This window comes from Urocampus carinirostris, chromosome 19 (genome assembly GCF_059441175.1).
Source record: "Urocampus carinirostris isolate Australia breed hairy pipefish chromosome 19, RoL_Ucar_1.0, whole genome shotgun sequence".
Classification (NCBI taxonomy): domain Eukaryota; kingdom Metazoa; phylum Chordata; class Actinopteri; order Syngnathiformes; family Syngnathidae; genus Urocampus; species Urocampus carinirostris.
Window position 1 is genome coordinate 15,824,055 of NC_142367.1, and position 24,415 is coordinate 15,848,469.

At 38.9% G+C, this 24,415-nt stretch overlaps 2 protein-coding genes across 2 annotated transcripts in view; both read left to right on the forward strand.

Annotated features, from left to right (window-relative positions):
* spata20 (spermatogenesis associated 20) overlaps window positions 1–20,569 on the forward strand; it is a 40,761-nt gene extending 20,192 nt beyond the window's left edge. The window contains exons 13-16 of the mRNA XM_088323895.1: window positions 1,023–1,231; window positions 3,083–3,282; window positions 6,700–6,780; window positions 19,991–20,569. Coding sequence (XP_088180021.1) covers window positions 1,023–1,231; window positions 3,083–3,282; window positions 6,700–6,780; window positions 19,991–20,173 — 673 coding nt within the window. The 3' untranslated portion in view covers window positions 20,174–20,569. The remainder of the gene's footprint in view (window positions 1–1,022; window positions 1,232–3,082; window positions 3,283–6,699; window positions 6,781–19,990) is intronic.
* Window positions 20,570–20,576: 7 nt separating this feature from the next.
* Window positions 20,577–24,415, forward strand: part of LOC148347492 (uncharacterized) — an 85,414-nt gene continuing 81,575 nt past the window's right edge. Inside the window, exon 1 of the mRNA XM_088324273.1 lies at window positions 20,577–22,359. The gene's annotated coding sequence lies outside the window, so the exon portion shown is untranslated. The remainder of the gene's footprint in view (window positions 22,360–24,415) is intronic.

A 24,415-nucleotide genomic window follows, 5' to 3' on the forward strand; every position in this document is an offset into this window, starting at 1 on the left:
GTGGGTGCCCGGCCAATTTTTGCCATCATTTTTGAAGGCCTACAGAAGATTTGGTTCTGTAGCTTTATAGGCAATGGGGAGCATCACCCCTTTTTTTCATTAGAAAAAAAGGTTTCTAACTTATACTATTGTCTAGTAAATACAGTTGAACATTGCTATGTTTTGTGAAAATACAAGTTTTCAAAAGGACTACTGAGCAAAACAGCTTGTTATGAAAGGATGCATTTCATGCTGAATTTTCACTTTGGTGCTTGTTTTACAATCCAATATCTAAACAATTCTTTCCATAAGCACAAGGGCACTTTGCTCGTTTAATAACATTTTATTGCAAAAACCCTGAACTTATGCATGAACGATGCATTAACTTTTCAGTGCCCGATATTTCCAGTAACGCGATCACACAGTTTTGGTCACCATGGCGATCCCGTTCCTGCGGGAATGCACAAGATGTCATCTGTCGCGGCCCAACCGTTGGTCATCTTTTTTAGGAAGACAAAAGCTCAGTTGTTAGCATCTGTCTGTCCTTATACACTCATTTACTGGATACAGGAAGCGAAATTAACAAGTGGGGGCTTCCCCGATGTGTGGACAAAGATCTGATAGAAGCCACTGCAGCCATCTAATTATTATTCCCAGAGGCTTGATACTGACTGTTGAGCTGCGCCAAACCCTTTATCATATTTTTTTACAATAATACAAAAATACAACAACATCTTCTTACGTCTTGGCACTCGGGGACAACGCTTCGGAAAATTAATTTATGAATGTGCTAACAAACAAAAATAAATCAAATCTACAAATCTGACTGAATGAGTTAAATTCCCTTTCAAGATGACATGTATGTTTTTTGGTGTTGGATTTTATCAAATACCCCCCAGAAATGTGACCTACACTCCAGGTGTGACTTATAAATGTTTTTTCCTTCTTAGTCATGCATTTTTTTGGCTGGCGCAACTTAATATACTGGATGTAGTATACAGTATATTTATTATATAATACTTTTGACCATTCTATTTTTCCAGCTCGCCTCCAATCAGCGGCTTCCTGGACGACTACGCGTTCATCGTTTGCGGCCTGCTGGATTTGTACGAGGCCACCCTGAGGACGGAGTGGCTGCAGTGGGCCGAAGAGCTGCAGCTCAGGCAAGACGAACTCTTCTGGGACTCAGAGGGCGGAGGATACTTCTGCTGCGATCCCACTGACGACACTCTACTGCTCAAACTCAAAGAAGGTCAGAAATGCGAAAGACATTCAAACAATTTTGCAACTCTTGGGAAAAAAAACTGTTTTAAATGTGTCCACTGGATGTCGCCAAATTCAGGCGCCACTCACAAAGCAACCATTATAGCTGTATTTGCTGACTATGGTCAATCTACCAGAGAAAATTGAGGAAACCTACCCCAATGTTATTTTACTTTAAAGTCACGGATGCGCTGTTTAGGCGATACAAAAAATACAGATTAAAGAAATTAGCACCCTGGTGTCTTTGCAGAAGTTTAAAGAAACATTCGGTCTTGTTTGTATATTCAAGTAAACCTCTTCATAAAAGATACTTTTAAATCCATGAATCAATCATTTAAATTAGTGTGTATGCTATTTTTGTCACTTTCCTGTCTGCATGAGTTTCCCGAGTTGAACAAACTGTAGTGGAAATTGATTGAATTGTTGACAAGCGCTCTACCTCCTGAGCCAGCCGCCCCAATGTGCTAACAAACAAAAATAAATAAAATCTACAAATCAGACAACAATTAGTAAAACTCAACACCGAAAACACACATGTCATCTTAAAAGGCTATCTATCTATCTACCTTGGTCATATCCCTCAAGAGTGGTGACCGACAGCAAGACACACACATACAATAACAAAGAAAATAAAAGGGAAATAAATAGCAAAGGCAATTGAAATAAAAAGTAAATTAAATGTTGTATAAAAATCAGTTCTGAGTAGGCTAAAATATTAACTCTGGGTGAAATGACGCTAGCTTTAGCTAGCTAACGTTAGCTGTGTAAACACTGTGTGCGGGTGCTCAAACAAGCATGCGTTGCAAATAAACGTTGGGAACACAATCCAAATCATTCATTAGATCCATCTCATTTCATCTCATCAGCTGCACCGCTTATCCTCAGTAGGGTCGCGGGGATGCTGGAGCCCATCCCAGCAATCATCGGGCAGTGGGCAGGGGACACCCTGGACTGGTTGCCAGCCAATCACAGGGCACACAGGGACAGACAACTCGCTCGCTCATTCACACCTAGGGACAATTTGGACCGGCCAATCCACCTGAAATGCATGTTTTTGGAATGTGGGAGGAAACCGGAGAGCCCGGTGGAAACCCACGCAAGCACGGGGAGAACATACAAACTCCGCACAGTAAGGCCGGGAGCTGGATTTGAACCCACTTAGGAGGTTCCCACGACCTCAGAACTGTGCCGCACACGCGCTAACCACTGCGCCGCCGTGCTGCCCCTCATTAGATCCATTTAATTATTAATGTATTTCTCTTTTCTTTTTTTAGAGGAAGCATCTCTTGATTGCATTTAGGTTACATGGCAGTGAGCTGAAGCTAAGAAAATAACAAGATACTTTGCCGGTGTAACAAGTAATATGGACTCTATAGCAAGAATCATAAACGCTTATTTTATTTTACCTCATAGGAAATGTGCGCTGCAAAGCCGAGCATTTTTGATGAGTACCTCGGTCCAATCTTTTCGCTTTAAAACATTTAAAGAAAACTTTCTTCTTTTCATGAAGAGTATCCGCTGGGATCCTGTAAAACTTCAATTTACGATCACTAATGTTTTTTCTCCCATGCTGGCACTCAAACACACAACAGGACAACATTTTAACACTGAACTAGAAGAAAACAACGCCTTAGTTTACTCAGTCTTGTGACCAGCGCGGGGTTTTGTTTTACGTCCAGCTTCAACTGAAACATCACGCAGGTTATGAAAGGGTATATCATTTCAGACAGAAGTCTCACCAGAGTATAAGTCGCACCCCTCGCCAAACTATGATAAAACTGCAACTTATAATCTGAAATATACGGCCATAGTTCTCTGACATATTTTGCGCACATTCCAGATCAAGACGGAGCTGAGCCCAGCGCCAACTCTGTGTCTGCATTCAGCCTGTTGCGTCTATATCATTACACCGGCAGGCAAGAATGGTTGCAGCGCTGCCAGAAGCTGCTGGCGGCATTCTCGGACCGACTCGGCAACGTCCCCATCGCCCTACCTGAAATGGTCCGGGCTCTGATGGCGCAGCACCATACGCTCAAGCAGGTTAATATCATGAAAAATACGTGTTCATTTTTTTATATGGGGCATTCAAATGTGTTAAAACATAAAAAAGCACGATGAGGAATGTAACTATTTGGTGGATTTTGATGACTAATCGAACTTCTGTTTATTTTAGGGCTGCAACTAATGATTAATTTCATAATCGATGAATCGGTCGATTATTTTTTTACGATTAATCGATGGATCGAATTTCTAATTTTCCTCCTATTTATTCAAATATTGAACTTTTGGATTGCACAAAATCAAATATTCTATGATATAAAATACGTGTTCATTTGTTTATATGGGGCATTCAAATGTGTCAAAACATAAAAAAGCACGATGAGGAATATAACTATTTGGTGGATTTTGATGACTAATCTAACTTGTGTTTATTTTAGGGCTGCAGCTAATGATTGATTTCATAATTGATGAATCGCTCTATTATTTTTTACGATGAATCGAATTTCTAATTTTCCTCCTATTTATTCAAATATTGAACTTTTGGATTGCACAAGAACAAATATTCTATGATATAAAATACGTGTTCATTTGTTTATATGGGGCATTCAAATGTGTCAAAACATAAAAAAGCACGATGAGGAATATAACTATTTGGTGGATTTTGATGACTAATCTAACTTGTGTTTATTTTAGGGCTGCAGCTAATGATTGATTTCATAATTGATGAATCGCTCTATTATTTTTTACGATGGATCGAATTTCAAATTTTCCTCCTATTTATTCAAATATTGAACTTTTGGATTGCACAAAATCAAATATTCTATGATATAAAACAATAGAAAAATAAGTGTCAATTAACTTGATAATAAAAAAATGCACATAAATGTATGATGTACACCTGCAAATATGTAAGATAATCTTTTCCTACCACATTATTCACAGATCATATTAAATTGGGACTTATTACACAAAACAAAAAAGAAAAATCTATATATTTCAATTCGTGTTGATTTTTTATCCACAAAACAATAAAATAATAATGTAAACAAACCCACTTTTCAAAATATAGTCAACAAATGTGTTTTTGGGGGTTATATTTTTTTAAACAATAAAGCGCGCTGGAGATACAGTATAGAATGTTTACACACGAACTACGAAGAGGAAGGGGATTTCTTCTTCTTCGGGGTGGATGCTGGGTGACCTCTCACAGTGCCACACGCCGGTAGTGGCGGAAAGAAGCACTAAAATACTGTCCTGTACTCGGAAAAAGGTGCACACAATACAAAATCTAACTTACAGAAATGTGTGGATATTTTTCAACATCCAGAAAAAAAAAAGTCCGAATATGCCGTTTTTCGTAAGTCGAATGGTCGTAAGTAAGGGAGCGTCTGTATGTAAAAAATTTTAACATAGTCTTTTTATAAAACTGTCTTGGTGCCCTCTGCCGGACCAAAGTGGTACTACAATTCCCAGCGTTACAACAAAATGGTGTTCACTCTAATTTGCATTGGTTTAACATTCTTGGTGGCTCATAAATTACGTGATACAACGAATCGATGATCTAAGTTGCCAATGATTTTGTTAAATCGATTTTGTCGTTGTTGCAGCACCAGTTTATTTCTGTCTTTCGGAACAAGATCAAATCAAATTCCTTTTCGTTTGTTATCACCACATCACGCATCATCTAGTGATCAAGTGTCAGAGCTCTCACCACCACAACCCGGTTTGATTCCTGCGTACAATGTTTTGCAATTTTGGTCAGCGATGTTTTTCGATTGATCAAGCGTTGCTCAAATCTGATAATGTACCTTAAAAGCTCTTGTAGTAACGTACTGTTAAAATTAATACAGTAATATTTCATTTTCGTCAGAGTTGCGTTCCCAAGAGGTCCTGGGATTGAAACACGCAAATTACAAACAATTATCGATGTGTTTTTTTAACACTTTATTACACATTGAAACCAAAGAAATTAAACAATTTACTGGATTAACTATTTCTTTATCTAATACAAGTAGTGTACAGTGGTCTACTTACGAATTTTTATACATTCTGGGAGTAGCTTCATAACCTGAAAACTTCGTAAGTAGAGATTTGAATGCGCTAATCCGTTCCAAGCCCTGCAAAAGTGCAATATATTTTTGTAATGACTCATAAAAGAGCATCAAAACATTAAGCAAATACGTGTTAGAATTATACTACCGCACAGTAAACATGAAAAGAGATGCACATAATGTAAAAAAAAAAAACAAAGAATAAAGGAAATCTTAAAAATATTTATTTATCTTTTTGCCTCGCGTTTCATGAAAAACTGATCCAATGACGTCTGTTTTGCCGGCTTTCAACTATCCGTCGGGAATGCACTAGGCAGACATCATAATGATCGATAGGCCAACTTGTCAACACAAATTCTGGGACCATGTGGAATTTTGCTAAAATGTCCTTAATTTATAGCTGCATCCTTCCCCCCAATATTTTGATGGAACGCCTCGTTCTCCTTGTCTCTGACCTTTGAACTGTGACTGTGACACGAAGAGTACGCTAGGGTGCAGGCATCCAGTTGAAGTTTGTGGAAATCTGGGAGCGGCTAGTCGCAGTGCTTTTGTCTGTATTTTGGACTTTGTATCCTGAAACATCTTTGTAACCAGAGGCAATATTTTACTGTTCAGGTAATTCGTAACCTGAAACTTTCGTATGTAGAGATATTCATAATTAGAGGTACCACTGTATTTCATAAATATATAAATATATATATATTTTTTAACAACTACTGTACTGTTAAATTCTAATTTTAAAAATGATCTTTTTGTTTAATTTCATAATGTATTGATTAAGGACACGATCTATTTAACTAATACTGATACTTTGTTGTCATCATGTGGACGTTATGAAAAGTGCATTTACCTTCCGGTTCTCTCCTACAGAAACCCATTAATTTTCCATTATCAAACATTTTTGAAAAAGGGATCATCATGTGGCCCCAGAGCAAGTTTAGCTGATCTAGAAATCCAACTTTGTTGGTGATAGAAAGACTCTCTGTTTAGTATTAGTAAATACAGAACACAATATCCGCAATGTATAGTAACGCAAACATATAAATACTGTACGTAATTCACAACACAATTACAAGCCCCCAAAATTGTTTTTCCTCTTAAACTTTTTTTTCAAACAAACTTAAGACACAAAAACAAGGACAGCCGCCAGTCTCGTTAACTTCATTTCCGACATACCGCCCGTGACCTGCGGGGGCCTCGTGGGGCCCTCGGGTTGAACGTAACGAGCTGGAAAGGTGAAGAAGAAGCAGTGGCGGCACCTGCCTTCCTCATTACTGCTGCCAGTACAGCACTGACCCCCGTCACCTCAAATCTCAAACCCCCTCCTCTCTTCTATCCCGCGATGTCATTTCCCGCCCACTTGTTTTTGTATCTCCCCTAAATGATCTTTTTTTGTGCTCCATAGATCGTCATCTGCGGCCAAAGGGATTCCCCGGATACAAAAAATCTCCTTGAAGTAGTCAACTCCATCTTCCTGCCTCACAAGGTAAATATTAAGCATGCATGGTAACTGTTTTTTTTCCGCTACTGATACCGATAACTGTTAAAATCGTGTTAATCGGGACCAGTATCTATTTTTTTTATAACTCAGGGTGCTTGAAATCCTTAAAAATGCTTGAATTCTAATGTTGAGTGTTCAAGGATTGAAAAGTGCGTGAATTTTTGGTTTTGTGCTTGTAAATGATTGATATTGTTGCCATGTTTCTCAACACATCTTTTTTAAAATGGCAGAGACACTGCTCTCTGGTGCCATTACAATTTTTCGTCTCTTGTGATTGTTTGGCATTGTCCTATGATGCTTGATCGCCCCCTACAGGTAACGCCCTAAACAGGGAACCATGAAATGTGTATTAAGGCAAGGATTACATATCAATCATGGGCCATGCAAAAAAAAATAAGGTAGTGTTTTCCAGTGGCATATTGGACGGCAGTAGCTCAGGAGGTAAAGTGCTCGTCTTGGTATCAAGAGGTCGCAGGTTCGATTTCCGGCTCCTCCGTGTTATATGTCGAAGTGTCCTAGGGCAAGACATGGAATCCCTAACGCCCCTCAAAGCAGGTAGTTGCCTTGCATGGTTGACGCTGCTATCGGTAGGTGAGTGTGTGTAAATGGGTAAATGTGAAGCACATTGTAAAGCGCTTTGGGAGGTCTTCATTGACTTGAAAAGCGCTATATAAATTCAGACCATTAAAGCGAAGAACTTGCCTCAATTGAAAATGCAAGATGCATTTATCCAACACCTATATAGGTATCCACAAATATATTTGCAATTTAATCAAAACCTTAAAATCATGTCTTGATAAATGCACACACAAGATGAAAAATCACAAATGTAAATAGCAGATATATTTTTGGCTCTGTAAAATCCACGATTCACACCAGATTTAATCTTTGAGTGATACTGGAAAAGTTGGTAAATCGGCTCTGAAAGTCCTTAAAAAGTGCTTGAAATTTGCCATAAAGATGGTGAACAAACCCTGATAATTGCATGCTATGGTATACCGTACCTTATTATCCATGCATGTTGGGTTTAAACTTGAGTAAACATTCAAAATAAGGAGAGAAGACATCAATGGATTTTAAACTTGCAAGGAGACCAGGGAGGGAAGCTTTCAGATATGAAAATTCCATTTAGCTTAATAACCAGCAAAAAAGTTAACTTTTTGGCTAGATAGCATGCAAAAGCTGCAAAAATGCAGCTAGATAGCTAAAAAGGCAGGAAGCTAGCTCGCTAGCTATAGAGCTAAAAATGTAACCAGATAGCTAGCTAAAAAAATAGCACATTTCTCGTTCATATGCTTGATAAAATTCCAAAAGCGGAATTTTGTTTGGTGTATTTCCTGTGAAATAAATAAATAAAAAGATGAACATACAATTGTTGAATTCATGAATAGATTATCATTCAATTGTTTTAATTTATTGCTAAAAATAATGATCAATACTTGAATATTTTTTTTGGTTCAGGCAGCCCATGAACTAGAATTCATTTATTAGAATTTCTAAAATAACTTATGTTATTACTATGTTTTTACCATGTTATTTCCAGGTTAATTATTAAGAATAGGGCGAAATAGTAATTCATCAGGTCTGGGGGCACCTCAACTGTCCCTAGTGGGGCATCCTGGTGCCCAAAGGCACCACGTTGGAGACCCTTGCAGTATGATAACTATACAAATTCTGGGGTAATGTTTTGTGCTGCTGTCAGCCCAGTAAAAATGCTCGACGGCTATAGTTGTTGATGGCACTGAGAGAGTTAAAAATGATCCCTTGTAAGATCTGAGTGTAACAAAAACAAACAATTTTAGTTCCACTTTCTCTTCTACGCTAATGACTGTTGCCTATTTCTAAAATAAACATATTTGGTTTAATTAACAAAAGCAAACTCCAGCAGAAAAGTAAGTTTCTGCAATTTAAACAAGCCCCCGAAAAACTAATAAAACATGCAGCTACAGCAAATCCTGCAAATTAAAAGTTCACTGTAATGACATCCGGAAATGTTTTACTTTTACTGCACAAAGACGATATCAGATGTTAGCTTGCGGTTGCAGTTTTTTTATTTATTTTTTTAGCTTTGGTTGTGGGTGTGTTCCAAAACAGAGCCAATCATCAGCCTTGATATTGTCTACTTACAGTGCCTTGCCAAGGTGTGGGTCCCTCAAGAAGGTTTTCACATATTTCTTATTTCAAGCTTTATATTTAAAGATAAAAAGTACATATTTTCTAAGAATCAACAACATGGGAGACACAGTTGTGAAAAGAAACCAAATTTATTCCACATTATATATTGTGCTAACAAATAGTCAAGTCATGTTTATTTGTAAAGCCCTTAATCACAAGGAGTCTCAAAAGGCTGCACAGACCATAGATTATTACATCATCCCCTTATTTAAAACCTACATGAGCGCAAGGAAAAATTCTAAAACCTCAACATGAGGAAAATGAAGGGACCGCACATGAGGTCATCCCCCTTCCAGGATGACCAGGCTGCAACGGATGTTGAAATCACAAATAATACACAGATATTAATAAACTATAGAATTTAAGTGTGTTTTAAGCCTAGATTTAAACAGTTCCACTGAGCTTGCAGATTGAATCTCAGTGGGCAGAGCATTCCAAAGCCTCGGGGCCCGAATGGAGAACGCTTTCGAACCTACGGATTTCTTCTTGGCTCTCGGGGTCACGAGCAGTCCAGCGTTTTCAGAGGGGAGATGAAATGGGGTAATGGGATCAAACTTTCTTGTCTTTGTTAAAAGCCTCGCTGCAGCATTTTGTACTTGGGAAGACTGGAGAATAATACATTACAGTAATTGAGACAAGAGGTCACAAACCTAGAACTATAATCCTCGCATACGACTAGGACAGCTTAGGGCAAATTTTAGCAATGTTGCAAAGATGGAAAAAAGCTGTTCTAGTAATATTCTTAATGTGTGTTTGAAAGGACAGATTGGGTTCAAATGTGACACCTACATTTTTGACTTAGTCACTGTCATGGACCAATAATTAACATTTCGGTCTTTTCAGACTTAAGGCGCAAGAAGTTGAGTGACATCGATCTTTTTATCTCAGTGAGGCAGGCCTCCAAATTCCCAAAGTTTAGTGTGGCAGATTCCTCCATCGGAAGATATAGTTGAGTGTCATCTGCGTAGCAATGGAAATTGATATTATACTTTCGAAAACCATCACCTAATAGCCTGTAAATACTGAAAAGAAGGGGGCCAAGTATTGAACCCTGCGGAACAACACCATATTTAACACAAAGCGTCCTATCTGAGAGGTAGGATCTGAACCATAAGAGGATGGTTCCCAAGAGACCAATCCATTTTTTCAGCCGGTCTAGTAAGATATTCTGGTCCACAGTGTCAAAGGCAGCACTGAGTATTTTTGGGTATGTCTTTATAAGTTTTGCACATCCTAAAACAGAAATATTTGCCCATTCTTCCTGAAAGGCGTTATAAAAGGGACGTGTAGGGTTCCTCCTCACATTTTTGAGGAATTGGGATGGGAGGTAGAGGATTTTTTTTACCTGAGGAGGGGCCATGGAAAATAATTGAGAAGCACTGGTCCAAACTATCACAAGATATAGTTGTTTATACGTATAAACACTTACAAGATTGCCTTGTTGATTCATCAACATGGATGGAGATAAATTGGACTTTCAACTGTCCTGTCAGCCATTGAGTGAAAATACTGATGACAACTAGATTGCAGAACAGGAAGTGACATGAAAAACCTGGAAGTAGAGAATACTTTATTACCCTTTTCAACTTCAAGCCCAAATAAACACTAAATATCTAGGTAAAACATTTTTTAATGACCTAAAATACATTTTTAGCCTTATAATACATTTTGAACACAGCCAATTATTTATACAGGAAAAAACAGTTTCCATAAGGGCTAGACAATAATAATGATAATGACAATTAATCAAAAATTATTATAATTAGGAGGCTAATAATGTATTCCTTTTTTTTTAAATTGGAAAATTGGCTTTGAAAGTCCTTAAAAAGGGCTTGAGCGTTCTGCATCCTGTAAATAGCAAATTATTAAAAAATTGAAAATAAAAATTGCAAAAATATCCAAATAAAAATCTTACTAAATAAATCATGAAATATAAATGATTAATATTTAAAAATACAAACATAATCAGAAATAGATAAATTGTACTTAAAAATGAATGAATAAATTAATTTGCTAAAAAAAAATGGAACCATAAATTCCAAGGCCAAAATGTTTCAAATTAAAAAAAAAAAAGTTTCTATATGTCTTTAGGAGTGAAAAAGAAGAAAATAAAATCACACTTCTCTATTCCACTGCTCTTATTTTCTGTTCGTTATACCCCGAGGAAGAAGAGTCAGATAGGAAAAAAAAAAAGAAAGAGCGATGGCCTTTTAAGAGAAAAGCCGAATCTCCTTTGAAACGCCGAAGGGGAAATCGGGGATATCCCTAACAAGTCCTTGGAGACCGCGGGAGAAGAGAGATCAAGAAGACTGCAAGAGGAACTAACACGTGGAGAAGCTAGCCGGGGGCACGCTAGCAAGAAAGCTAGCAAACGAGGAGAGCGGCCTTCACAACCCATTTCTCGGGCCAGATTGGCACACGGGGCGCTAATAACTCCCTAAGTCCAAACAGCTAACCGCCCAGAGCGGCGATATACGTACACCCTCCATTTCCCGGTGACGTTTATCCGACTTTCAAATTATAGAAGTATTCCATTTTCATCCCCGCCTCGGAGGGAGGCGACTCCCCCGCCGCTCTGGGATGTAATCCTCGCCGTCGACGTTTATCCCCGCCGCCTCTCGCTTCAAGACGTGCGCTTAACATACGTCTTTGTGTTTGAAACTCGTATGTGTCTGCGGAGAAGGATCGGAATACAGTGGAACTTCGGTTCGCGACCATAATCCGTGCCAGAACCCTGTACGAAAAGCGATTTGTTCGAACACAGAAATATTTTTTCCCATTACAAATAATGTAAATCGTTTTAATCCGTTCCAACACCCTGAATGTTTACCTTTGTTTATCTTTAAGACACAAATAACATAAATGTAATCCAGGCTAATCGTACGTTCGCGTTAGCGTAATCTTCCGTACGAAAGATTACGCTAACATGAACGTGTAAAAATTAAAAAAAAAGGATAAAGAAAAGAATTATGAATAGGATTTTTTACCTTTGTGGTGGTCAGCAGAAGGCGCAGATGGACGGTGGGAGGGATGGAGGATTAAGAAAAATTATTGTTTGGAAGGAGAGTCCCCTTCCATAAAAACTTCGGGGAGCTCTTCTTTCTGAGGGGTGCTCACACGTTCAAATCTCTTTGCTACGGATGACTGGCTACAGGATGTTATTTTCTCTTAAAATATTTATCCAATGACACTTGCTTCTGCCTTCTTTTTAGCACTTTTCGGAAGTGGTTCATGACAGTGTCATTAAAGTCATGATGACTCTGGTGGCTGCAGCTTCAGCCATTTGCGGCCAATTTGCTACACACTTGTTTAATCTCGGACGTCCCCTAGTGTATTAGAGTTGCAATTGCACCTGAGAAAATTAAAAGGAGTAAAAAAATGTGATGTGAAACATCCACCCCGGCGTTCGAACTTCGATTTTTTTGACCAAACAGCGAAGCAAGAATTTCTCGAATTTTTTGGTCGGACTCCGATTTGTTCGAACTGAGAGGCGTTCGAAAACCGAGGTTCCACTGTAGATACATATCAAGAGATTCATTTTATGTAAAAATACTTTTATTTCTTGACTTCCCTTAACTCATTCAGTACCATGAGATACAAATACGTTTTCAGAAGCATTGTCCCTGAGTGCCAAAATGTAAAGATAAGTTTTTTTTTTTGTTTTTTTTGGGGATGTACAGATGCTCCCCCTACTTATGACTATTGGACTTACGAAAAATGTAGATACGAAATTTTTTTCGAGATGTCGAAAAATATCCGGACATTGCTAAGTTAGATTTTGTATTGTACACCTTTTTCCAAGTACAGGACATCACTGTAGTGCTTCTTTCTGCCACTTCCGGCGTGTGGCGCTGTTAGGGGTCACTCAGCATCCACCCCAAAGAAGAAATCCGCTTCCTCTTCCTAGTTCGTGTGTAAATATTATATACTGTATCTCCAGTGCGCTAAGAACTTTGACATTTGTATTGTTTAATATCTCGCGCATCCATTCAATATGGTTGGTGTAAAGTGTAAAGAAGAGACGAGCCATTTCTTTTGAAATGAAAGAGAAATAAGAAAGCTAGATGCGGTTGAGAAAATGGCTGGATCACTTTTTTTTGGCCTCTTTCTACCACGGAGGGGGAACTCTTGATACTCATCTCCCAAAAGTAAGTTCAACTTAAATGTATTCACCTTTATAGAGCAAATTATTCCATGAAATGTTTATTTTTTTAGTACAAAACAATACACGTTACTTATACAAGCCTTAAACATACTTTTATAAACCTTAAACATACACTTCATAGAAAATATACCACTGAAACAACTTACGAACAAATTCAACTTACAAACTATCGTCCGGAATCTCGTTGGTAAGTAGGGCAGCGACTGAATTTAAAAACAAATCTGTCCCTGATTTAAGTAACTATAAAGCCTCTGGGAATGATTTCAGTATGATAACTCACCATTAGATGATGGGAGTGGGTTTGATCCGATCCTTGTCCACACATCAAGGAGGCCCCCACTTCCTCGGTTTACTTTCTGTATCCAGTGTTCGAGAGTGTGTGGGCAGCCCCCCGGATGACCAAAGTGTTACCAGATCGTCAGAAAGATCTGGCTCAGAAAAGTTCTAAATCTCAGATATTGGAAATATCACAATGCAAAAATCAAAGAAGCACTAAAGGGAAAGTTCTGCTTGAAATGCATACTTTCACAAGAATACATTTTCCTCTTAGCTTTTCTTAGCAGCCAGTGACAGAACATGAAAGCTGTTGTTAATCCTGGTGAGAGACAACTCAGAACCAGGCAAGCTGGACACGCCCAGAGCGGATGAAAAGAGAAAATAGTTGAGTTGGTCAGAGCTTGATTGAGTGGCTAACTTGAGCGGTCTCCAACATGCTGCCCGCGGGGACCAGGTTTCCCACAGGCCTGTTCTGAAAATAGTTCTCTGGTGCTGGGTCATTGGTGTTTTCTAGTAAAATTGTTTTTTTAGTGGTTGACTGAGTATTTTACCCTACTTCCAACATTTAACCTGGTAATAACATAGTAACAACATCGTAATATCATGATAAGTTATTTAAGATATGCATATCAAACCGAGTGCACTTTGTGCTAATTAGTAACAAAATGAAACTCTCAGCTTGAAAAAAGTTGTCAACCCCTGCTTTTGTAACCAGCTAGGGATACAATAAGCTTTTTTACATGGAACAGTTAACAATAACAATATTGGCTAGCGGGGAGCCATAGCCTGCAGCCAAGTAGCTAACATGAGTGGCTTGAGAAGGAAACAGTGGAAAAAAGTGACTGATGCTTGAATCATAGGACTTCACATTCAGGTTTTTGAGACTGTAACATATATGATGGCTATTTTAATGATAATTTACCTCTCTTTTTTATTTTTCTAATGGAATTTAGGTTTCATAATAACATTGAAAATGTATAAAAATGGAATGTGTTTTCGGCAAACGTTGGTTTCACTTTTTAAAAATGAATAGAATAGAATAGAATATACCTTTATTGTCATTGTTACAACATGGGATATATTGTGACAACGAAATTGGACGTGGCACTCCAGTTCCACATTTTACAGTGAGGATAAGGAAAACAAAGAGATAAAGGAACAAAGAAGATGTTTGTGCTGTCCTTGTTGTATAGGCTTTGTTTTCCTCCGGAGGGGGAGGGTGTATGAGGGGGTGAGAGACAGACAGAGATGGGCAGATCCAACTAGATGTTTGATCTTACTGTACACACGGTCCAGTGTTTTTTTTCCCTAATTGCACCTGTATGAAAAAAAATGGAAATATAAATTAAAAATTGTGCTTTTCACTTTGAAATTTTGGGTACATATGCCGGATCCTCATATTCTTCTCCAACTCTCCAACTTTCTGTGGCTTCTGCTCTGGATTCAGGTTTTTCAGCTTACTTTTAGTGCCTTTTTTACAGTAAACTCACTTCATTTCGGCCACATTAGCTCCACAAAGAAGACACACGTGTGTACCGGCAATGTCAATTAACAAATATTCATCCTCAGATCGGTTTTGAAAGGCTGCGTATTCTGAATCAACTTTTTGCGAGGGTTTAGCATCCGCGTAATCCACAGCAACAGAAACGTCACCCTGCTTTTTTCCATTTAGCCTTCCGTTACATCGTGAGAGATAGAAGTTCTTACCCGGGCGTTACGTCTCGGCTTCTTGACACTAAAGACTCACTATTATCGCACTTGTCGGTCTTGCTTTTCAACTGGCCTACGTGTCGTTTGTCAGGAGATAATTTTAAAAGTGGCACCGCTCGTCAGGCTACAGCTAACTCGATCGATGCGGGAACATTTTCGGTAAGTGACGGCAACAGAAGCGCTGCATTGTGGGATCTGTAGTTTGAGAGTTATCAGGGCTTCATAGAGCCGGGCCATTATAGTCAATGTATGTAAAATGGTGGCCCGCATTCTGTGAGTTTTCTACATACGCTCCACACAAACTACAAAATAGCGAACGGTAAAAAAAAACTATTTTTAGGTTTTGCCGTTTTGATCTCGTATTTTTTAATCGCTCGGCTTTTTGATAAGAGACCCCGCCCCCCGCCCCTTCCGTCGTCCTTCTTTTCCGACGCTCACACATCAGGTGACAAATTCCGGCTTGATGGGACTATTATGACTCTATCAAAGGAACATTTCGCTTTCATCATGAAGGCAAAATGATAGAAGAGCTCGGCGAGGAATTTCCGAGGTGTCGCCCGATTCGAGGCAGACTTGAGCGATTTACTGCACAGGCTCCAGTGGACGTAGGCTGTCAACTGCAAACAGTGACGACGCCGGCCTCTGGGATTTGTCGGCACACCCTTGGAGCAGATGACTTTGTCCATTCGGTGATGCGCTGCTTTATTTTCCCCTTAAATTAAAAGCTTAAAGCCAAGTCACATTCATTTGTAGACAGTCTCAAAGGATAGCACTGGCCACAATGACAACCTCCCCTGATCTGAAAACTGCTCTTAAACACTACTGATTCAAATAACTATCGTGGTTAATGGGCACCCGGAACCAACCCTCCCAAACCCCCACACAATATGAAAAAAATCAGCGAATCATCCAACCCCCCCCCCCCCCCAAACCCCCTTTATGTTTGACATGCTCCCTGTACGCCCCCTCTAGCAGCAATAGTCGACCAGGGGATAAAGGATCACGGCTGCACGGGCGATGTTCATTTTTAGTGGAAGAAACAGGAAAAAAGGGCTGCCACGCACAGCACAAATTTTCTCTCTTGGCCCTTGCTCGCAGCAATAGCTGACTGGGGTATAATGGATCACATCCAAAACAGTGCAGTTCATTTTATAAGGCCTACAATTGCACGCTTGAGCAGCCCGGAAAAAAAGCACTCTGACGGTCCCTGCTCTCTGCAATAGTCTACCAGAGATCATGGATCGTGGCCACACAGCTGCTGTTCATTTGAGGTGGAAATAACGGACAAGACACACATTAGCTCTCTTGGCCCCTGCTCGCAGCAATAGCTGACTGGGGTATAATGGATCACATCCAAAACAGTGCAGTTCATTTTATAAGGCCTACAATTGCACGCTTGAGCAGCCCGGAAAAAAAGCACTCTGACGGTCCCTGCTCTCTGCAATAGTCTACCAGAGATCATGGATCGTGGCCACACAGCTGCTGTTCATTTGAGGTGGAAATAACGGACAAGACACACATTAGCTCTCTTGGCCCCTGCTCGCAGCAATAGCTGACTGGGGTATAATGGATCACATCCAAAACAGTGCAGTTCATTTTAGAAGGCCTACAATTGCACGCTTGAGCAGCCCGGAAAAAAAAGCACTCTGACGGTCCCTGCTCTCTGCAATGGTCTACCAGAGATCATGGATCGTGGCCACACAGCTGCTGTTCATTTGAGGTGGAAATAACGGACAAGACACACATTAGCTTTCTTGGCCCCTGCTCTCAGCAATAGCTGACTTGGGTATATTGGATCACATCCAAAACAGTGAAGTTCATTTTAGGCGTCAAGTTCATTTATAATTGCACGCTTGAGCAGCCCGAGATTAAAAAAATGCACTCTGATGGTCCCTGCTCTTTGCAATACTCTACCAGAGATAATGGACCGCGGCCACACAGATTCTGTTCATTTTAAGTGGGCAAAACAGACAAGACACAAAATTGCTCTCTTAACCCCCACTCTCAGCAACCATAGCCTGGGGAATAATTGATCGTGTTCACAACCGTTGCTATTACCACAATACGGTAATAGCAAAAAAACAGCCACCGGGCCTGACAAAAATGTGCCCTGCCCTGTGCTCTGTTCACAGCAATATGCAGTCAGGGATAATGGATCGCAGCACACGAAAGACTGGGAAAAACGAGCTGCCAGGCCCAACAAAAATACACTCTACCTGTTCCCACTGGCAGCAATATGCAAATGGAGATAATGGATCTTGGAATCTCGGAGGGATTACAGTACATATAAAAAATATATACTGTGTTGAAATAGATGAAGAATAAGTAATACTCGAATGGCTGTGCGGTATTACAGCATCAGTAGCGTTCGGACGCGAAACCATTTTTGGGTGTTATTTCCCTTATTGGCAGGGTCATTGGCACAAGAGAATGGAAAACCCTAAAAGTAAGATGGAGACTAACATCTGGAAATGGTACAAACAGCCCAAATATGGAATCATCTCTCTCTCTTTCTCTTTCTCTCTCTCTCTTTCGCTCTCTCTTTTTTTGTCTTATCTCTCTCTTTTTAATTTATTTTTCTTTCTCTTTCTTACTTTTTTTGATTTTCTTTCTCTTTCTCCTTTTCTTTCTCTTTCTTACATTATCTCTTTCTCTTTTTTTCTTTGTCTTTCTTTGCTTCTTTCTTTCTCTTTCTATACTTCTTTCTCTTCCTTTGCTACTTCCTCTTTCTTTGCTTCTTCCTCTGTCTTTGCATCTTTGTTTCTTTTGTCTTTGTTTCATTGTTTCTTTGTATTGTTTCTTTGTTTCCTTCTTTGTTTCTTTGTTTGTTTGTTTGTTTATTGTTTCTTTGTTGTTTCTTTGTTTCCTTCTTTATTTCTTTGTTTCATTGTAATCTTTGTTGTGTCTTTGTTTCCTCTTGTTTCTTTGTTTGTGTATTTTTTGTTTTTTTTGTTTCTTTCTTTGTGTCTTTCTTTTTGTCTTCCTTTGTTTCTTTCTTCGTTTCTTCCCATTTATTTCTTCCTCTTACATTATCTCTTTTTTTTCTTTCTTTGCTTCTTTGTTTGTTTGTTTGTTTGTTTCTTCTTTCTTTCTCTTTGTTTCTTTGGCTTTGCTTCTTTATCTTATTTTGCTTCTTTCTCTTTATTTGCTTCTTTCTCTCTTTCTTGCTTTTATTTCTTTGTTTCCTTCTTTGTTTCTTTGTTTCCTTCTTTGTTTCTTTCTTTGTCTCTTTCTCTTTATTTGCTTCTTTCTCTTTTTTTGCTTTTATTTCTTTTTTCCTTCTTAGTTTCTTTGTTTCCTTCTTTGTTTGTTTCTTTCTTTGTGTCTTTCTTTGCATTTTCTTTGTTTCTTTCTTTTTCTTTCTTTGTTTCTTCCTCTTTCCTTATTCCACTTTCTTTCTTGCAAAAGATTAACCTCAAGATGTAAGGAATCCAAAGAGAAAACAAAAGAGAAGTTCAAAAGCAGCTGTTCAGTCATCCTTTTTCTCCTGCAATTGCGCACTGTCGGGGACATTCTCGGCACACAAGAAATTCCATCCTGCGCATGAAAATCAGGGCTCCCAAAGTTGGTTACCTTACAACAACATGACATTTAAAAGTCTCTAGATGTGGCGCTCTCCGGAGTCCTGATTTGCACTAAGACATTGCGAGGCTTAGTAGCAAAAATAAGTAAAAACAAATCTCGTGTCCTAGCATCAGTCACATCGCGTTAAACGTATTTGTTTTGTTCTGATCTCCAATTCGTGAAAAAAATAGGTCGAGTAAGACTCAGGAGCAATGTTCCCTCTAATTTTCCACAGGTCTGAGCGTTAACACAAAGTCGGTGAGCAACGCTTGAAGCAACAGGGAGCAACAGCAATCCCAAGTGTGGCTACTAAGTCATTATCAAACATGTCCAAAACTTGACATCAAGTTACATTTTGCTGAGTTTCCGGCAATGCAAAATGATTTTTCTCTTTTGAATGAATTGACTCATCTACTATTGTACGGCCTACAAACGTCGTTTGTTCTTACAATTCTTTCACAAGATATCCTTTTCTTTTTATTTCCTGATATATTTTGTCACATAATATTACCATTTTTGGGGGCTTATTTAGTCGGTTGTAAGATACAGAACTGTACTTAATCACATTTTTTAGTGGAAGTACAATGTTGGCAACAAGATTCACTTGACATAATTGGAAATTATTTGAATGCAACACAAACTTTTTCTTCCTTTTTCTGTGTTTTTTTCCTACTTTTTTAAAAATTCCTTTAAAAAAATGTCATTTTGTTTATTTTTTTCTGAGCTGTTACTTTTTTCTTTTTGTTCTCTGTTTACTTTTTTCCTACATTTTTCTGGCTTTTTTCTAAAATTTTACTTCTTTTTTTCCTCTTCCTTTTGTTTTTTTTTTTTCTCAGCTTTTCACTACTTTTTCATTTGGGTATTTTTTTCTTTTTTTGTTCTATTCCCCCCTTCCTTTAAGTCATTTTTTGCATAATTTTACATATATATTTGGTCATGTTGGGATTAGAGAAGCAAAAACAACCCAAAGAGCCGTTTAGGACCCGAAAGAGCCGGTTCCTTTTAGTGAGCCGAGCCGAAGAAGCCGGTTTACAATAAACTCTGCTAACTGTACTCAACTTCGTTCTACGTCGACTCGACTTCAAAATACCGCATTTAGGACACAACGTCAGGGGAACCCGTGTATTTTTACCTGTATGCACTGTAACTTTGACTTAAGTCGCTTCTTAATTCGTAATTTTGAGCCCTGATTTTTGTGCGCTGGCTAGATTTTCTTGTGCGCAATTGCGCAAGCGCGCAGCTTAGAGGGAACACTGCTCAGGAGCAGATATGAAAGAGTGACAATATCACTGTCCCGTTTGCCAGGTGCTGATGCTCTTAGACGGCGACACGGACGCTTTCCTTCTCCAGCGTCTGCCAGTTTTGTCTTCTATGTGGCAGCAGGGTGGCACTGCCACCGCTTACCTGTGCCAGGACTTCACCTGTTCGCTTCCTGTCAGCCAGCCCGATGAGCTGCGCCGGCTGCTGCTGGACGCTCCTGCACGATAAGCTAGCCAAAAAATGTCTTAGGTTTTTTTTTGTTTTTTTTTGTTTTTTACAAATGTGAAGCCGGGTACTCCCTTATAATGATATTATTATTGAGGTGTAATAATGACATAACGAAGCAGAAAATTTTTCTCATTTACCCATACCTGTCAACCTCCACGGCTCCATGCCCTTACAAACTGTCGTATTTTCCCTTACAAAATACAAAATGATCTTACACCATAGTTTTTTTTCAAACGTGTTTATTTATGTAGTTTAACTTGTTATATTGTACATGTGTTTCGTTATATCATATATATTGTTAATTAACATTTTGTTGTTTTTGTTGCCCGACATGAATGAGGTCTATTATTAAAAAAAGCTCAAAAATGAAGTAGCTTGGACGTTCACCGTAGAAGGAAAAAAATACATGCAAATAGAATTAAGTGGAATTTTCTTATTTAAAATATGAGTTCATTTTCTGCATTAAATTATTGTTGGTAATATACTGATTAAGGGGATAACCACAAACCTGTCTTTTTTGCCTTTTATCCTTTCATACTTCCTATTTTTTGTAACTTCTTTATACAACATAATAATTCGTAATATAATGCATCAAAGCAAGGTAGCCGTTTGAGAGCCGTCTCTCTTTAATGAGTTGATCCGAAAAAGCCGGTTCTCTAAAAAGAGACGGACTTCCTTTTACTACATCAAACCGCTCGCTTTGTTTGCAACGGAAAAAAACGATACCGAGATAAAGGCTACTGCGGAGAACTCGTTTGACTTGATTGATTTGCCGTTTCGTGATAGTACATGTATACCGGATGGTACCCATCATTGACAAATTTGCGTTTTTCCGTACAGATTTTCTTGTATGTCGTAAACGTCTTAAAATGCATAATAAACGTACTTTGTACGGCAAAGAACGTGCAGGTTGACAGGTATATTTATCGTTCTTTTAGAAAAAAAATCTTGTTTTACTAAGGATTAGGGGTTAAGGATTAGAAGGGTTAGAGTTAGGGTTCAGGATAAGGGTTATTGTAAGGAATGGGAGGGCTAGGTTAAGGGGGTTAGGGATTGAGCTTTGGTTTAGGATAAGGGTTTAGGGTTAGGAAGGTTTGGGGTTTAGGATTATTATTAGGAACAAAGGTTACCTAAAGGTTAGGGTTAGTGTTTGTGGTAGAAGTAGTAGGGTAAGGGGTTAGGGTTAGGAGGGTTTGGGATATGGTTAGGAGGTTCATTCCTAGGATTAGGGGTGAAAATAGAAAAACAAAATAAGTAAATACATTTTAAAAAATGAGCAAGATATAACTATTACTTTTTTCCACAAAAACTAGAAAACCCTAAAATAAACACTTTTATGTGTTGTTTTCAGTCATGTACAAAGAAATAACGTAATATATTTATATGGGGGCTAGTTAGCATCTTGCTCTCTTTCCGCTGCGGTTTCATTATAACAATGTGATTGCTGGGTCACATTTTAATTTATTTTCCTTTACGATGTGTTGTGTACAGTGATTGACTGTCGTACGACGCAGTATTTAATAAATGACCTGACTCGCTCTTGTGTTTTTTTGTTTTTCTTTTCATTTATTGTTTCTTACTTTACAGAAGGGAAAATTCAGGCAGCAGGAGAGAGATAGGGCGTCCCAGTTGTGCCCTGGCTTCCCCCTTTGTACTATTTATATTCATCGGCGGTCGGGAACGCCGGCAGGCTGAATGAAGGTAATGTAAACTCAGTGCGACTTGGCGGGAATCTGGCGTGTGCGTTCCTACCAAAGGAGACAGATGGGCGGCCGTTGGTGAGGCGCGGGAATTTTGGCTCCCGGGTTCTCGCTCCTGGCCGTGGAAGCGATGGAGACAAAACAGATGTTTCTTTGGGTGTCATGTTTGTTTTGGTAATTGGAGGTTGGGGTGAGAAGATGTTTATTCTCATTTTGTTAACATCCACATTAGATGTAGACAAAAGCCAGAGCCCGACCTTAAAATGTGAATCATTACATTAAGATGGGACTTATCTTGCTGCCTCTATTTTCTTATCCACCCCTCATTGTTCTTTGTTTCTCTGCCTTTCTCTCTCAAAGTCTCACGCTAGATTCTTGAGGATGTACTGCTGCTGTGGTTTATGGGCCAATCCTCGACCTGTCAAAATGACAAATGGCCTTAAAGTGTTCCCGCCAATTCTTAAAACTACATTGGAAACTTGTCGGGTAGGTTGTAACCTCTGCAGAGAAATATATAAGATGTAACTTTTTATACAATTGTGTTTAATTTGAATATCTTTTCATTTATAATCAATAATCACCTCTCGTCCTGAGTCCTCATGAATAAAATCTGAGCTTTTCTTTGGGCTCGGTCATGCTATCTATCTATCTACCCTGGTCATATCCCTCGAGAGGGGTGACCGACAGAAAGACAAACGCATAAGAAAACAAAGAAAATAAAAAAAGGGAAAAAGTAGCAAAAATCCCAGACAAAAATGTGTGGACCATGGCTAACCCAAATGCCCAAACACCCAAACAAGTTAAGCACCTCGGCACCCAAGTCGGTCATGCTTTCGTCCCTCCAGATGAAACGGGACACAAGAAAGAAGCCATGTAAAACTGGAGTGTCATGCCCAATTTCGTTGTCACAATATGTTAGCCCATTTGTAACAATGACAATAAAGGTATATTCTATTATATTCTATTCTATGTCACTTGGGTCAGGGTGACACAACACACTCTTCTGTTTAACAACAGGGCCCGACAGCTTTCACTGGTTTACCCCTGCCGTATCATAGAATGCGTCCAAACATCTCACAATCCTTTCACAATACCTCTCCACTCATTCCTATCACCAACAAGAGCTCTAGCTTGCACTAGATTTAGACCTTTTTCCTGCAGTGCACTCACATAACACCATCCATCCATGTCAATCGCGTCCTTTCTCTTGGTCTCCTTCCATTTACTTCTGCTGGTCTCGGTCATGCAAATCAAGTTAATTGGTTGGGCTTGGGTTGAGTCGGGCTTTAAAACCCGCGGGCCTGTTTTGGGTCAGGCGCGTTTTATTTAGGCCAGATTTTATCTCCGATTTGTATGCGGAAACCACTAAGAAAACTACGCTACTTACTAAAATGAAATAATGTCTTAAATTAGCACAAATAAGTTTTAATGATGAATGTTTTAAACCAGGGGTCTCAAACTAATTTTAACTCGGGGGGTGGGGGGAGGGCACAGGATAGAACAAACAATCTTTTCGGGGCCGGACTAGTAGGTTGAGGAGAAAGAAACAAAGAGAGAAAGAAATATGAGAAAGAGAGGGAGAGAAAAAGAGAATGTGGGACAAGGAAAGAAAGGAAGAGAGAGAGAGAGAAAGAAAAAGAGAGAGAGAGAGAACGTGAGAAACAAGAGATAATAAGAGAAATAGTGAAAGAGGGGGAAAGAGATCGAGAGAGAAAGAGAAACGAGAGATAAAAAGAGAAAGTGAAAGAGGGGGAGAGGGAAGCAATGGGGGAGACAAAAGAGAGAGAGAGCGAGACTAAAGAGGGAGACAAAAGAGAGCGAGAAGCAATGAGAGAGAGATAATTAAATATTTCTCTGAAAAAAATACATCTTGAAATAATGATTCCAAGGTAATAAGTCATGTTTATTAGTATAGGCCTTAATCACAAAGAGTCTCAAAGGGCTGCGGAGACCACAGATTATTGCAAACCACAGACTGATACATCTTGAATTTAAACATATACATTTTGTATATATTTATGAAAGTAAGGCTGCTAATTTAAGGTAATTTTTAGATTATTATTACAATCTAATTAATTTTTTTATATACAATGTTAAGCACAATTTCCTGTGGCGTGTCTTGGTCAAGTACAGCCTGGTGGCGCCGATCCCTCTCCAGGCCAACATATGTTTCCACCTGGTCTCGAACCGGGGACCTTTCGCGTGTTCGCCTTATGACGCTCTTGGTTAAGGGATCCACTTACTTACTTACTTACTTACTATATACCATATTAGTTTAAAATATACACATTGTGAAGTGATAAATGACTTCAAATGAATTATTTTTTTAATCATTTCTACCAGGGATTTTGGGGTGAATTTAAGGTACTTTTTCATTTTTATGTTGCGATAAAGACTGAATTCAAATAACGATAAAGAATGCATTGAAAAAATAATTATAAAAAAACAATCAACTATACAGTGAAGAAAATAAGTATTTGAGCACCCTGCTATTTTGCTATTTCTCCCACTTAGAAATCATGAAGGGGTCTGACATTTTCTA